This window comes from Ascoidea rubescens, assembly GCF_001661345.1.
Source record: "Ascoidea rubescens DSM 1968 unplaced genomic scaffold ASCRUscaffold_6, whole genome shotgun sequence".
Taxonomy (NCBI): domain Eukaryota; kingdom Fungi; phylum Ascomycota; class Saccharomycetes; order Ascoideales; family Ascoideaceae; genus Ascoidea; species Ascoidea rubescens.
Window position 1 is genome coordinate 343,142 of NW_017962918.1, and position 12,275 is coordinate 355,416.

Below are 12,275 nucleotides of genomic sequence, written 5' to 3' on the forward strand. Positions count from 1 at the left end.
ATTCTGTGAATTCGATTTATGGCTTGCAACTCCAACGCAGTGTTAACCACTGGTTCGCACAAGATAACATGCGTCGCATTTACCAATGTCAATCCTGAGGACTGTGCTCGAGCATTTAAGAGAAAACACGTCACAGTGGGATCTGTCTTAAAAACATGAATATCTTCTGCCAATTTACGTGCTTTGTGAGGTCTTTTGCTTCTTCGTCTTGTCTCGTCACTCTCGTTCTCATTCACACTCCCAAATTTGCTGTTGTTTTGATCTCCCCACGACTTGGATCCCAAGTATTTAATATCATTATGCGTCAAAGCTGCTCCAATTACAGACAAGAACTCTTCCCATTAAGAAAAAAACAACGATTTGGACGTCCTCTTTTCCGCTCTTCAACCATTTCACCAACTTTACAATAATATCAACTTTCGATCCATATCGATACTTTTGGCCTATTTCATTTTGGTCGATTTCTCCTAGCCTCTCTTCATCCATTTTCTTATATATATCATATTTCTCCTCGTTGTTCTTGTCTGATAACAATTTGACTCTCAAATCCTGCCGATTGAATTTAAATGAATAAACACTGCTTTTACTGACGCTCTGTTTGCATATGGGACAGTTTTTATGAATTGATAACCACTGGTATAAACAATTCTTGCAGTATTGATGCCCGCATTCAGTTAATACCCCAACGCTAATCGAAGAAGTGCATATAATACATATACGATCATCATCATCATCATCATCATTATCATCATCATCACCTTCACCATGTTTTTCACCATCTTTACTTGCTTTATTACTACTAGATGATTTTTTGCTTAAACTCTCAAGATAATGTAGTTTTCCTCGGTCATGAGATATCTGGATCTTGTTTTTCCTCAACTTTTCAACCAATTGGCTATCTACTTCTTCAAGATGTTCTCTTTGCTCCTTAAGTGACAATCGCTCAAATTTCTCAATCAATCTTCCGTTGAATTGGTTCAAATCAATCGGTTTCACACTATCAGAAATCATCTGTAATTGTCGATAATATTCAACTCTTGTATTGTACATGCTATTCAATTCTTCAAATATTGTCTTTTTATGCTCCAGTATTGAATCATTCAACTGACCAACAACTTTCGTCACCTTGAAGTTTATTATTTCAAGTTTTTCCCTTTCTCGTGTTGTAAACTCACTTTTGTTAACCTGTTTTTGCAATGAGCAAATTTTCTCTAAACAACCTTTCATTGAAAAAAAATCAAACTTTTTTCTTTGACAACTAGTAGGTTGAACTTCTAAAAGTTCAGCCTTGAGACTCTCTTTGAACTCCTCAATTTCCCTACTTTTTTTCTCTTGTTTCTGATTATCATCAACAAACCGATGAACAAACATCTTCGATATAGAAATCTCCAAAACCAGCTCGTAATTACTAGATCTTCCATTTATTGCAATTTTCCGGTGCAAAAACGCTTTTTCCAACACAATAAACAAGTAACATACTTTGTCTTGCTCAAGCAATGATTGCCCATATTCTTCTCCTTTCAGTTCATAGCTCAACAAATCGGATATTAAAATATCTCTTGACTGTTCAATCCATTGATTCATCCTTCTGGCTTGGCTATTCAATTCTTCTATTATGTTAAAAAGATCAGTAAGAATAAATCGTATTTTATCATTTGTAACATCAACTAACCCATCTGGCACAATTTCCAAAACAGATATCTCTTCCAAATGGATTTTTGCTCTTTTTTCCTTAAAATTCTGTACAAGCTTTTCAACTTTAGTTGCATGATACACCAACAATTTGTTGCGTATTTCTTCCGCTTTTCCATAGTAATGATCCTCGAGCCTTTTGTTTTTTATATAATTACTTTCACTTATTTCCTCTACAATAACACCATTTTCTTCGTCAGTTAGATTTGCCTTGCTTTTTACAATGTTTTCAAACCGAGCTTCGTCTAAGTGTTGGTTATTGGAAATATGTACTGATATCTGATAATGTGATGTTGCTGTGAAAAAATAGTATTTGTGAAGAATTTCAACCCAGCTTTTTAATCGAAGTTTAAGTCCTAAAGTGCCCTCACTTGCACTGTTATGTTTTACATCTTCATCAGATAAATCCTTAAACAACAATTCATCCATTATATTTTTACTTTCGGATTCATCGTGTCCCGAAATCTCCAATATTTCCTTTTCGATACTTTTGATTTTTCCAATTATTGTTGGATAGTAATTTTTAAGAATCTTTTTAAATTCAAAAGGCCTCCCAAGATGAACCATAATTTCACTCCTTTGAAAGATAATGGAGCAATTGGTTTTCTCTAATTGATTTAAATCACTTTTAACTTGTCCAATAAATCTTATCAAAACTTCATTCATTGTGCCAATCGCTGTATTTTTCAACCTATTTCTGGCTATGTTTGCATGGCAACATGTCTGCCTTAATCTCACCAACCATTTAGCCATGGTAAACTGAACTGCCGAGTTTGGCTCCCAATCATTGATAGTAGGTTCTCCTTTCGCGTTGAGATAAACACTGCATAAAAACTTATTGTACAATTCTTCATAGTTGCTTTGTTCAATAGGTGTAAATGGAACTGTGAGTAATATTCTTTTTTGAGAAGGTAATCGAATATCATCCTTTACCATATGCTTGTCATGACGAATGCCTAACAGACAAGACAATTTTAAAAAATCACACAAATATTCATTGTTGAGTAAATCAAGCCAAGAACCCTCTTTGCTAATAAATGGTTCTCTTCTCAAAAACAAAAGAAAATAAAATAGATCACCCATTTTTTTTCTAATAGGAGTTCCTGATACTCCCCATGAGTGGCATCTTGACAATATCTTGGTGAGTTTAGAGGCATTGGAAACTGTATTTGAAACCATTTGAACCTCATCAAGAATGATACGCCAAAACTGAAGAAGAACCAAGGGCAAGTAATAGTTATAACGAGCGCCCCCGAAAGTCTTGTTCCTAGATTTTCTTAATTGAGGATTGTACATTGCATGATGTAGCTCTTTGGAAATACACTGATAAGAAGTCACAATTATGTCGTAATTGGCCAACAGCCTAGCCACTTTTGATTTATTAGGAATTGATGTCCAGATCTTCACTGTTATTTAGATGGCAAGAATTATTAACTGATGTTTTCAAATTATTGAAACCAGCAGCTAGAGATCGATTAGACTGTGTTGAACATTTATTTTGAATCAGCTTTAATATGCTTTTTAACGATTGAATTTTATCATTTGATTCATTATTATTAGAATGAAAGTCGAAATTCTCGTTTGAAGACAAATTCTTACTATTAGCTTTATTTAAGTTGTAGCTAAACGTAAGAACAAACTTTTTATTCGGAAAATGTGTAAAACCGCTGAATTTGATCAAGTATTTTGAATTGTATTTTTTATAACTGTTTTGTTGTTTTTCCTGGTGTTCCATACTCTTGTAAAACTGTTTAAGACCCTTATATTGAAGAACAGTCAATGCTGGTGCATAATGCTTGATTTCTTCGACCCATTGTTCAAGAATTGATTCAGGACAAATAATTAATGTTGTTTTCGATTTAAGCACATTTCTATTTAATACTGAATCATACACATCGTTCAATGATTCTCTAAAGCTATTATCAACTTGCCTTGAGAAACCGTTGAAGTAATTGGTATTTCTCAAAAACGATTTGGAACGGCTAGATTTACTTTCATCAACCAAATCGCATCTCTTATTAAGACAGATTAATGATATCAACTCGATAGTTTTACCCAAACCCATTTCCTCGCATAACAAGTTTTGTCCAAATAAGCTAGCATTTGAGTATTTATAATTATCATCCATATAAACAGTGGGTTCATTATTTTGAGATTTTGAGCCTTTTTGAGAGCTGTGGCTGATAGAAAACCCATAATTTCTTAAATAATCAATTAAAATTAGTGAATTATACACATTTCCTGTGTATTTGTTGAACCAGTAATAATTTTCCGGGGGAATAATATCAAATATCGAATCCTGACAGCTTGCAAAGTTGGGTCTAATTGAAAAGTGAGCAGATTCGAATTCATTTAGTAATCGGCTATTATCTGAACATATTTGAAACCTAGACCATCCAAAGCAAATTTTATCCAAAACTTCAGAAAGGTAGTCGTAGTTATAATAAATGATTCCTTTATAGTCGGATTCAAATTTGTTAATGTCAAAAAATAAGGTTTGCACTACCCGATTCGAATTAAAATCATAAGAGACATTTTCTTTATTTAAACACCACAAAAAAGTTTTCTTTTGGTAATTAAACAAATTTGTTTTCAAATTAGCTACACGCAATATGTGAGTTTCTTTATCAACATTGTTATTCAAAGGGTCCTTTTTCAGATTGTTCAAAAACAGAAGTCCTCTTTTTTCTATCAAAAAACTTGGAAGGTTCACTTTTGAAGTTGAATGCATCACTATTCTATAAAAATTTTGAGGAGTTGGTGTCAAATGTTCAATATAATCGTCAACATGATTTTTGTCATAGGTTTTAAAAAAATAAGAGTTAGACTTTAAAACGTCTAGATATGTCTCATAGTTACTTGAAAAGTAAAAGTCCAAGATCGGAGATTGATTTTCTAAGAAAGCATAGTAACCTTTTTGATGATAAGTTTCAGCCAAAACTAACTGATTTATTGAATGATTACCGGAGCAATTAGTTGCACATTCGGATGAAAAAAGAAGATTTTTCATTGCCCTTATATAATCCTCGGGAAATGGCACAGTTAATAAAGATAAATCTTGAGATACTGAAATTTCGTAACTCAATTCAAAACATACTTTGAATTTAATAGCTATTTCTTTTAAATTAGTCACACTATTACTTTTGCCCAAAATTTTCTTGAATATCTTTACATAATGGTTGTTATTGGAAAGATCAGTATACTCAATTGGGGTTATAGTCATCAGCAAGTTTGGGTATTTCAATGAAAGAAATTCCAGTCTATTTTGTCTAGATTGACCAGTTGAAAAATCAAAGAAGCTTATCTCATTTCTAATAACATTTATATTTGCAGAAGAATCCAGGTGCAAAGGCAACGAGAAAGACAATATGGTTAGTAAAGGTAGCCTTGAGTTTTTATTTGACTTTACTAATAAAGAATAGCAATTTCTATGAGTTCCATTGCTATCCAGAGACCTATTTTGTGTATAACATTCATTATCGGGCAATGTATTTGAATTATCGTAAGGTAGGATATTGGAAAGCATATTAAAATCCCAACAATCATCAGAAACTGGATCGAGATGCTTGTTTGAATCTTTTGTCTTATTTTTAGCTTTTTTTCTCTTTGCAGACTTTTTCCTCGAGCTTTTAGAAGAACTATCTATTGTATGGGTTGATACTGGGGCCAATGTCGAGTCGTGGACCTGCAAACATATATCAGCCAAATCAAAAGCAATTCCCGTTTCTCGAGTGTGTGTATTTATGATTGTTTCACCAGAGTGTGAGATAGAATTGCCAAATAATAGTTGGTTTAAAAGGCATACATATATTGTTTCTACATTTTCAGTCTCAGTTTGATTTCCGGTGTCATTCGAGGATTGTAATGTTGAAGGCTTCAAGGTAATGAAAAACTCACTTTTAAAGGCTCTTTTGATCAAATTTATTAAACCAGAGTCGTCATCAAAAGAAGAAGTTTGTGCCAGTCTATCCACCGTCAAGTTGTAGCATACAAAATTGAGAAGATTTCTCAAGGATAGACCACCAACAGTGCAATTCATGATCTTTTGTGTGATGTATGATCTCTACAATAATTTGTCTACTCCTCAAAATACTTTGGTGAAGGCCTCTTGATGGCTTAATTTGGCAGCCCAGAGTTCAATACCAGAAACCTGGATATACACAGTAGCTGTATGTTGATGCACCACCCGCAGTCCGTCTCCTTTGGGCAGTTCAGCACTGGAATTTTTTTTAGAAAACTCTTCTCTTGAGGTTTTTCCTAAGCAATTACTGATAATCTGGATAAATGTTGAGCTGCAAAATCAGATCCAGATATATAAGCAAAGCAATTCGGTGCGTTTACAGCACAAGACCATATCATCCATCTCCACACTCTTTGCAAGTAGCATTTCAACAGTCAGAACCACAGCCAAAAACTGATGTCGAAGAAAATAATAGGACTGAACAGCCAATTAAGAAAAGTAAAAGAATCAGCGAGAATGAGAACAGCAAAACACTGATATTCTCATATACAAAAGCAGGCATTGAAACACACCAAAAGTATTTCAGAGAAAAATTTTTAGAAAAACACCAGAACTGCTCCAGTTGTGGTGTTCATTTACAAACAGAGAATCAAGATGAAGCTGGATATTTTCAAATTCCAAAAGATGTCAGCTTTGAAAAAGAATATTCAATACACAACGATAAACAAAAAAATCAACAGTTAAAAGAGTACTTTGAGCAAATTAATCCCAATGAAACAAGTAAAAGGCTACACAAATCAATGGAAATAAACTATAGAAATAGTGTAATGAATCTATCCCCGGATCTCCATGACCTATTGATCAATGAATCACCGGACTCTACAAGACAATCTAGTTCTAAAAAAGAACTCTTGGAAAAAGATAAACAGGATTTTATAATAGCTGTGGAAAAAGAAGATATATTTGAAAACGAAACCATTAAACATCCTATATTGTGCCAAAGATGTCATGATGTGTTTTATGTAAAAAACAATATGGAAGCCAAAGATATCTCAATCAAATCATCAGATGATATATTAAATAAGTATTTGTTACCTGAAACAGCTAAAACAAAACATGAGGCAGTTGTGGTATATGTTCTAAGTGTTGTAGATTTTCCTTTTGGTCTTGATATAAAATTTTTTAAAAAATTGCTTGATAATTTTCGAATTAAAAATATCCGAATTGTCATTAATAAAATGGACACTTTGAAGTTGCATCCTGTAAAGAGTAAACTAATAAACTTAGATTATTTCAAATACACTACTCTTGATTGCATTGATGAGCTAATAAAGTCGAGTAAACTCAATAAAAATGAGAAATTTGATCCTAAAAACATTATAATAACAAGTCATAAGATAAACATTGAAGAGTTGTTCCATTCAATGGCAAAAGAAAAAAAGACATTTTATTTTGTTGGAGAAGTCAATGCAGGAAAAAGCTCTATAATCAAAGCATTAATTTTGGAAACATTATATAACAAATTAGGAGCATTGGGGACTAGGACTAAGGCTTTGTCTAATAGAGAGGTTAGGAAAAGGTTTTTGTATGATAAATATAGGAAAGATTATCCATTAGAACTACCAGGCACAGTTCCTTTTCCATCATTTACGCAGTCAAAAATGGAATACAATCTCCCCACCAAAAACACATCAATTACAGATGATGACAAGTTATTGAACCGATTTGATAGATTAGCAAAATCAAATGGATACTTAGCGATTGGTGATACGAAAGGAAAATTTAAACTTGTCGATCTACCTGGATTTGTATCAGACTACAACATTGAAAACCACAATTTGGGAATATTCGATTTGGTAAAATCTAAATATTTAAGAAATTTCAATGAAACTGCATTGGGGATGAAATTGTGCAGAAGATTAGAGGTTGATATTGAAAAAACAGCAAATTTTTTCAATTACTTTGAAAGAGATGTAATTAAAAATAAGCAAACATACACTATAGGTGGTATGTTTTTTTTAACCAACTGTGGTAGGGGAGTGATAACAACAGTCGTGAAACTAATAAAGGGACCGGTGACTATTTTTGGATCTATTGAAACTTGTCTTAAGCGTGTTATCGTCCCAACAGTAACAATGGAAAAAAATTTTGAAATATTGAAAGATTCAAACCGAGAGGAAACTTTTGATCTAAATAAAGGAAATATGAGAAGATGTATTATTCCACCGTTTTTTGGGCCAATCGATATTGTTATCAAAGGTGTGGGCATTATTACTTTGATACCCACATCAACGCCGAAACTTGCTTTTAAGTTGAACGAAATTGGACCATACGAAATATATTTTCCAAAGCAACTCGATGTGATGATAAGAGAAGGATTTCAAGACTATTTGGCACCACTTAATTTAATGTTGAATGAGAATGATAAGTTTTTGCCAGTGAGAAAACACGTTCCAAAAGAGAGGTTAATTTTTAGTAAGTTAATTGATATTCCTGTGGATGTTGAAGATGTATCAGTATATTTAGAAGAACACCCCAAAAAACTAGAAGGATGGAACGACAAAGAATTTTGGGAGTCTACGTTAAAAAATTTCGAGGAAGATATGGAAAAAGCTTGTGGAGATCTTGTTATACAAAAGGATAAACAGAAAAGAAATCTCACAAAAAACAAAAACTTTGATTTCAACTATTTGAGCAAACTAAAAATGATAGGTGTTTCCGAAATAAAGGATAAATATAAGAAAATTTTGCAAGACAAGTTTTGGATTAATCCATTTCAATAAACTTAGGATGTTTTTAATCTTTGCATTTGGTATCATTTAATTTTTTATATAACAATCTAAAATTCTTTTATTTTTTTTTTTTTTAAAGGTGGGAAATAGCGTAAATATGAAAAATAAATCATGTATATACAAATGGTAAATTCTGCAAGGAATAAGCATAGAGTGTTGGGTAGATGGATTAGTAACTTAATTTATTAGAAAATAAAAAACACATTATCAAAGCCTATAAAAATAATCTTTCTTGTTTAAGACATTGACAGCCTTACAAACCAAGCAGTCAAAAAACAAGCTATATGGCTAAAGAAGAAATTGAAAAAAAATTAAAAAAAAAAATGGATGAGGAATAAAGTGTTACAGTATTTATATTTTAAGTGACATAAGAAACATGTCATGTAGTAAAAGCAGTCAAGATGAATTAATAAAAAAATAAACACAAGAGCCCAATTTTATAAGCTACAGCCTTAAAACTTTTAATATTTATAGATATATAAAAAACATTTTCTAAGCATTAAAAATTGGTCTCTTGGCCCAGTTGGTTAAGGCACCGTGCTAATAACGCGGGGATCAGCAGTTCGATCCTGCTAGAGACCATTTTTTATAACTTTGTTATGATTTTTTATGCTTTTGGCTCCATTTCTGTGGTAGCTCTAGCTTCAATTTTTCAATCCATCTGTTCTTGATGGAGGTGCAATCGTTCATTTTATTTGAGCAGATCATGAAAGGAGTGGAGTTGGTAGTGTTACACAAGCAAAAGCAGTTGATAAAACCTTTGAAAAACATATTGGAAAATCTCAAGATTCTAGACAAAAGAAACAAGATATTTGTTGATGAAACTCGGATTGTAATTCCAACTGTTGTAAATGCCGATGCATTTCAGATTGAGCAGTATCAACAGAACAGTGAAATAATAATTGAAATACTAAGAGTGTGTGATGCGACTGATATTCTGTGGATTTCAAGCAATTTAAATCATATTAAGTTGAATTTCAAAGGGTTTACAGTTCAAAATGATCAGGGATTGGAACACATTAATCATAAGTATGGTGATGATAAAAACTTGCTTATTCAAGCACTAAATAAATTTCTACGTTTGCACAAGATTGAAGTAATGAACGATGAACACCAAAAATTGATTGAGTGCCTTCCAAAACGGTTTTCTTTTTATCCTCCATTGTTACTAATTAACAATAATAATACTTTCAACAATAAGAAGTGGATTCAAATCTTTACTAGACAAAGAATTAGTTTGTTGCGAGTGTTTTATGAATATCTTCTAGGTGAGCTAAACAAAAGCATAAAAGAGAGGCTCTCGCATATAGCTCTTAACATGCCGATAATTGCTGATGTTAGTACAGATAAAGGACACAATAAAGAACCAGATACGACTGAGGATAGCAGCAAAAATGTCAAAAGAATTCCAGTGAATTTGATTAAAATATATGGAGATTTTGGGGTTGAGGCAAATAATGAAACAATTGGATATAGTGTGCATCATATCAATGAATTGGATGGACAGAAAAAGTTATTTTGGTGTAAAAGCAAACAGTTCAATGTAACACAAGTTTGGAATCCAAACTTCAATATGTTCAGTCGAGGTAATATCAAGGAAAAACAAAGAATATTGGATGATTACCAAAAAAACTGTGGGATTGAGGGAAAGGATGTGATTGATTTATATTGTGGAATTGGATACTTTAGTTTGTTTTATTTGAAGAAAAAGTGTTCAAGAATATTTTGCTGGGATTTAAACTCGTGGTCAATTAAAAGCTTTGAGAAGAGTTTACTTGCCAACAAGTACTCAAGCGATGAATACCAATTGATTGATGATATCCATTGCAAACTAGACAAAAGTAAGAGGATATACTTGGTCAATGAAAATAATTTGTGTTCGTTTGAAATATTCAAAAACAATAATGTTGAATTGGATTTGGGACATATCAATCTAGGGTTATTGCCCACTTCCAGCCATTCTTGGAAACTAGCGATACAGCTTATCCAGTATTTCAATCACTTCAGTGACAGGGTTATTTTGCACATTCACGAAAACATTTCCACACAAGAAATTGAGACTTTTGGGGGTGGTCTTGAAGAAAAGCTTAGAGTAATATACAACGAAGTGATGGAGGCCTTTCAAACAGACCAAAGTGGAAAGCGAGCTGTTGCCTACGACGTCAGATTTCTCGGACTATTCAAAGTCAAAACGTACGCTCCCGGCGTGTGGCACGTTGTTTGTGACGTTGGTCTTTTTCGCATAACGTAGGCTCTGCTGCCGGTGCTGCCAATGCTTCTCGTGCTTCTCGTGCTTCTCCACCACCGGCGAAAACCGGGTATTGTGATTGGACAGGTCACATGTTCAGAGTCTGATTTGTCATGTGACCACGTTTTTCTGAACCTTTGCGGTGGACCAAGTTGAATCTAAAATATAATTACACACCCACTGGACGTATATTCGGTTGATAAGAAGAAGAGCTTCTCTGAGTCCAATTGTCTACTGATAACGTTGGGCTTTTATATTAGAATTTTCTTGTCTTGCAAACACCTCACACTAGTTTTTGCTTTTGGTCTGTTGACACACCAAGACCAACACTTTCTGGATTTTTTATTTTGACACCAACCACTCAATTAGCTTTTGCTCTTTTTTGGGAGTCGACTGTATAATTGGTTTGCTTTATCGTTTCTTCCTACACACTTCCTCTTATTCTTTATTTTCCTGAAATTCTGATATAGTTATATCTACATTTCAGTGATAGCCCCTTTTCGAACCCTGCCAAAATGAGTAATTCAAACAACTCTGATTTGAACAACAACAATCTTTCTTCCTCAAATTTGCACTCCCACTCAAATTCCATAGTTGCAATGAACATGGCTGATTTGAATTTAAATCAAGGCAATGTCTCCAACAGCTTTCAATTCCAATATGAACCTGGTCCTCAAGCTCGTGCTCATTCTCAATCTCAAATTGATCCGAATCAAATTCAAAATCAAAACCAGCTATTGCCTTCAAACCCAATTCTACCTTCAAATATGAATACAAAATCAACTAACAACAACGAAAATTCATTATTACCTATTCCCCAAAATGACTTGCTTGATCTATCTCGAACAAACTCCATCTCAAATTTTTCTGAGATTTCCAACCATCTCCTAACACCAAACTTAAACACCATCAGCAGTCATCACAACGATTTAAGTCAGTCCGGGTCTCCTTTGATTTCTCCAGTTGCATCTCCTTATATCGATTCTGGAGCACCTGATGAAGATAATATCAACAATCTCGGTTTTGGAATTGATCTCGACTTTGGTTTAAATCAGGATTTCAGCTTGGACTTGACTCAAAACAGCATTACAAATGGAGTTTTGAATCTAGCTGCTGCCAACACTGCTATTGCTAATAATAATAACAATAGTAATAATCACAATTCTAACAACAATTTCTACAATAACAACATCCAGCATGATAACTTGTTTAACCCACAGAATATGGACAATATCAATAATCAAGATAATAATAAAAATGACAATATTAATGGGAATAAAAACAACCAAATCAATAACAACAATCCACTTGATTTTTTTGGTTCCATGTCCTTAAATGAGAATGGTAGTCTGTTGAATGTTAATGAGTCCGAACTAAGTGATTTGTCTCACTTGACACAGATTAATGATATATCAAATTTTGTTGATATAAAAGGTTTTGGATCTCCTGGTAATTTCAATGACATGGCTGACCCACAAAATTTACAAATGATGCGACAGAGTCTAGACAATTTAAAAAATTTGCAAAATCTAAAGAATAATAATGAGATGTTTCAAAACAATCCCAACTGGAAAGGGTTGGA

At 33.2% G+C, this 12,275-nt stretch overlaps 4 protein-coding genes and 1 non-coding gene across 5 annotated transcripts; 3 read left to right on the forward strand and 2 right to left on the reverse strand.

Annotated features, from left to right (window-relative positions):
• Positions 1–134: 134 nt before the first annotated feature.
• On the reverse strand, positions 135–3,358 carry ASCRUDRAFT_145479 (uncharacterized protein). The gene has a single exon (XM_020189221.1). The coding sequence runs from the start codon at positions 2,986–2,988 to the stop codon at positions 298–300; it is 2,691 nt and encodes an 896-aa protein (XP_020047324.1). The 5' UTR covers positions 2,989–3,358; the 3' UTR covers positions 135–297.
• Positions 3,074–5,731, reverse strand: ASCRUDRAFT_7990 (uncharacterized protein; the record flags this gene model as incomplete). Its single annotated transcript, XM_020194434.1, has 1 exon — positions 3,074–5,731. The coding sequence occupies one exon, from the start codon at positions 5,729–5,731 to the stop codon at positions 3,074–3,076; it is 2,658 nt and encodes an 885-aa protein (XP_020047325.1).
• A 245-nt stretch (positions 5,732–5,976) lies between these two features.
• GEP3 (Gep3p) lies at positions 5,977–8,639 on the forward strand (the record flags this gene model as incomplete). The annotated part of the gene is made up of 1 exon (XM_020194911.1): positions 5,977–8,639. The coding sequence occupies one exon, from the start codon at positions 5,977–5,979 to the stop codon at positions 8,434–8,436; it is 2,460 nt and encodes an 819-aa protein (XP_020047326.1). The 3' UTR covers positions 8,437–8,639.
• Positions 8,640–8,953: 314 nt separating this feature from the next.
• On the forward strand, positions 8,954–9,027 carry ASCRUDRAFT_t71. The gene has a single exon. It is a non-coding gene; the product is annotated as a tRNA-Ile (tRNA).
• Positions 9,028–9,143: 116 nt separating this feature from the next.
• Positions 9,144–10,892, forward strand: TRM12 (tRNA(Phe) (4-demethylwyosine(37)-C(7)) aminocarboxypropyltransferase). The gene has a single exon (XM_020193205.1). It carries the CDS (start codon positions 9,152–9,154, stop codon positions 10,694–10,696), a length of 1,545 nt encoding a protein of 514 aa, XP_020047327.1. The 5' UTR covers positions 9,144–9,151; the 3' UTR covers positions 10,697–10,892.
• The last annotated feature ends 1,383 nt before the right edge of the window (positions 10,893–12,275 follow it).

Bases quoted from the DNA above. Each gene is read 5' to 3' on its own strand.
- ASCRUDRAFT_145479 (XM_020189221.1), bottom strand. From the start codon at position 2,988: ATGTACAATCCTCAATTAAGAAAATCTAGGAACAAGACTTTCGGGGGC.
- TRM12 (XM_020193205.1), top strand. From the start codon at position 9,152: ATGAAAGGAGTGGAGTTGGTAGTGTTACACAAGCAAAAGCAGTTGATA.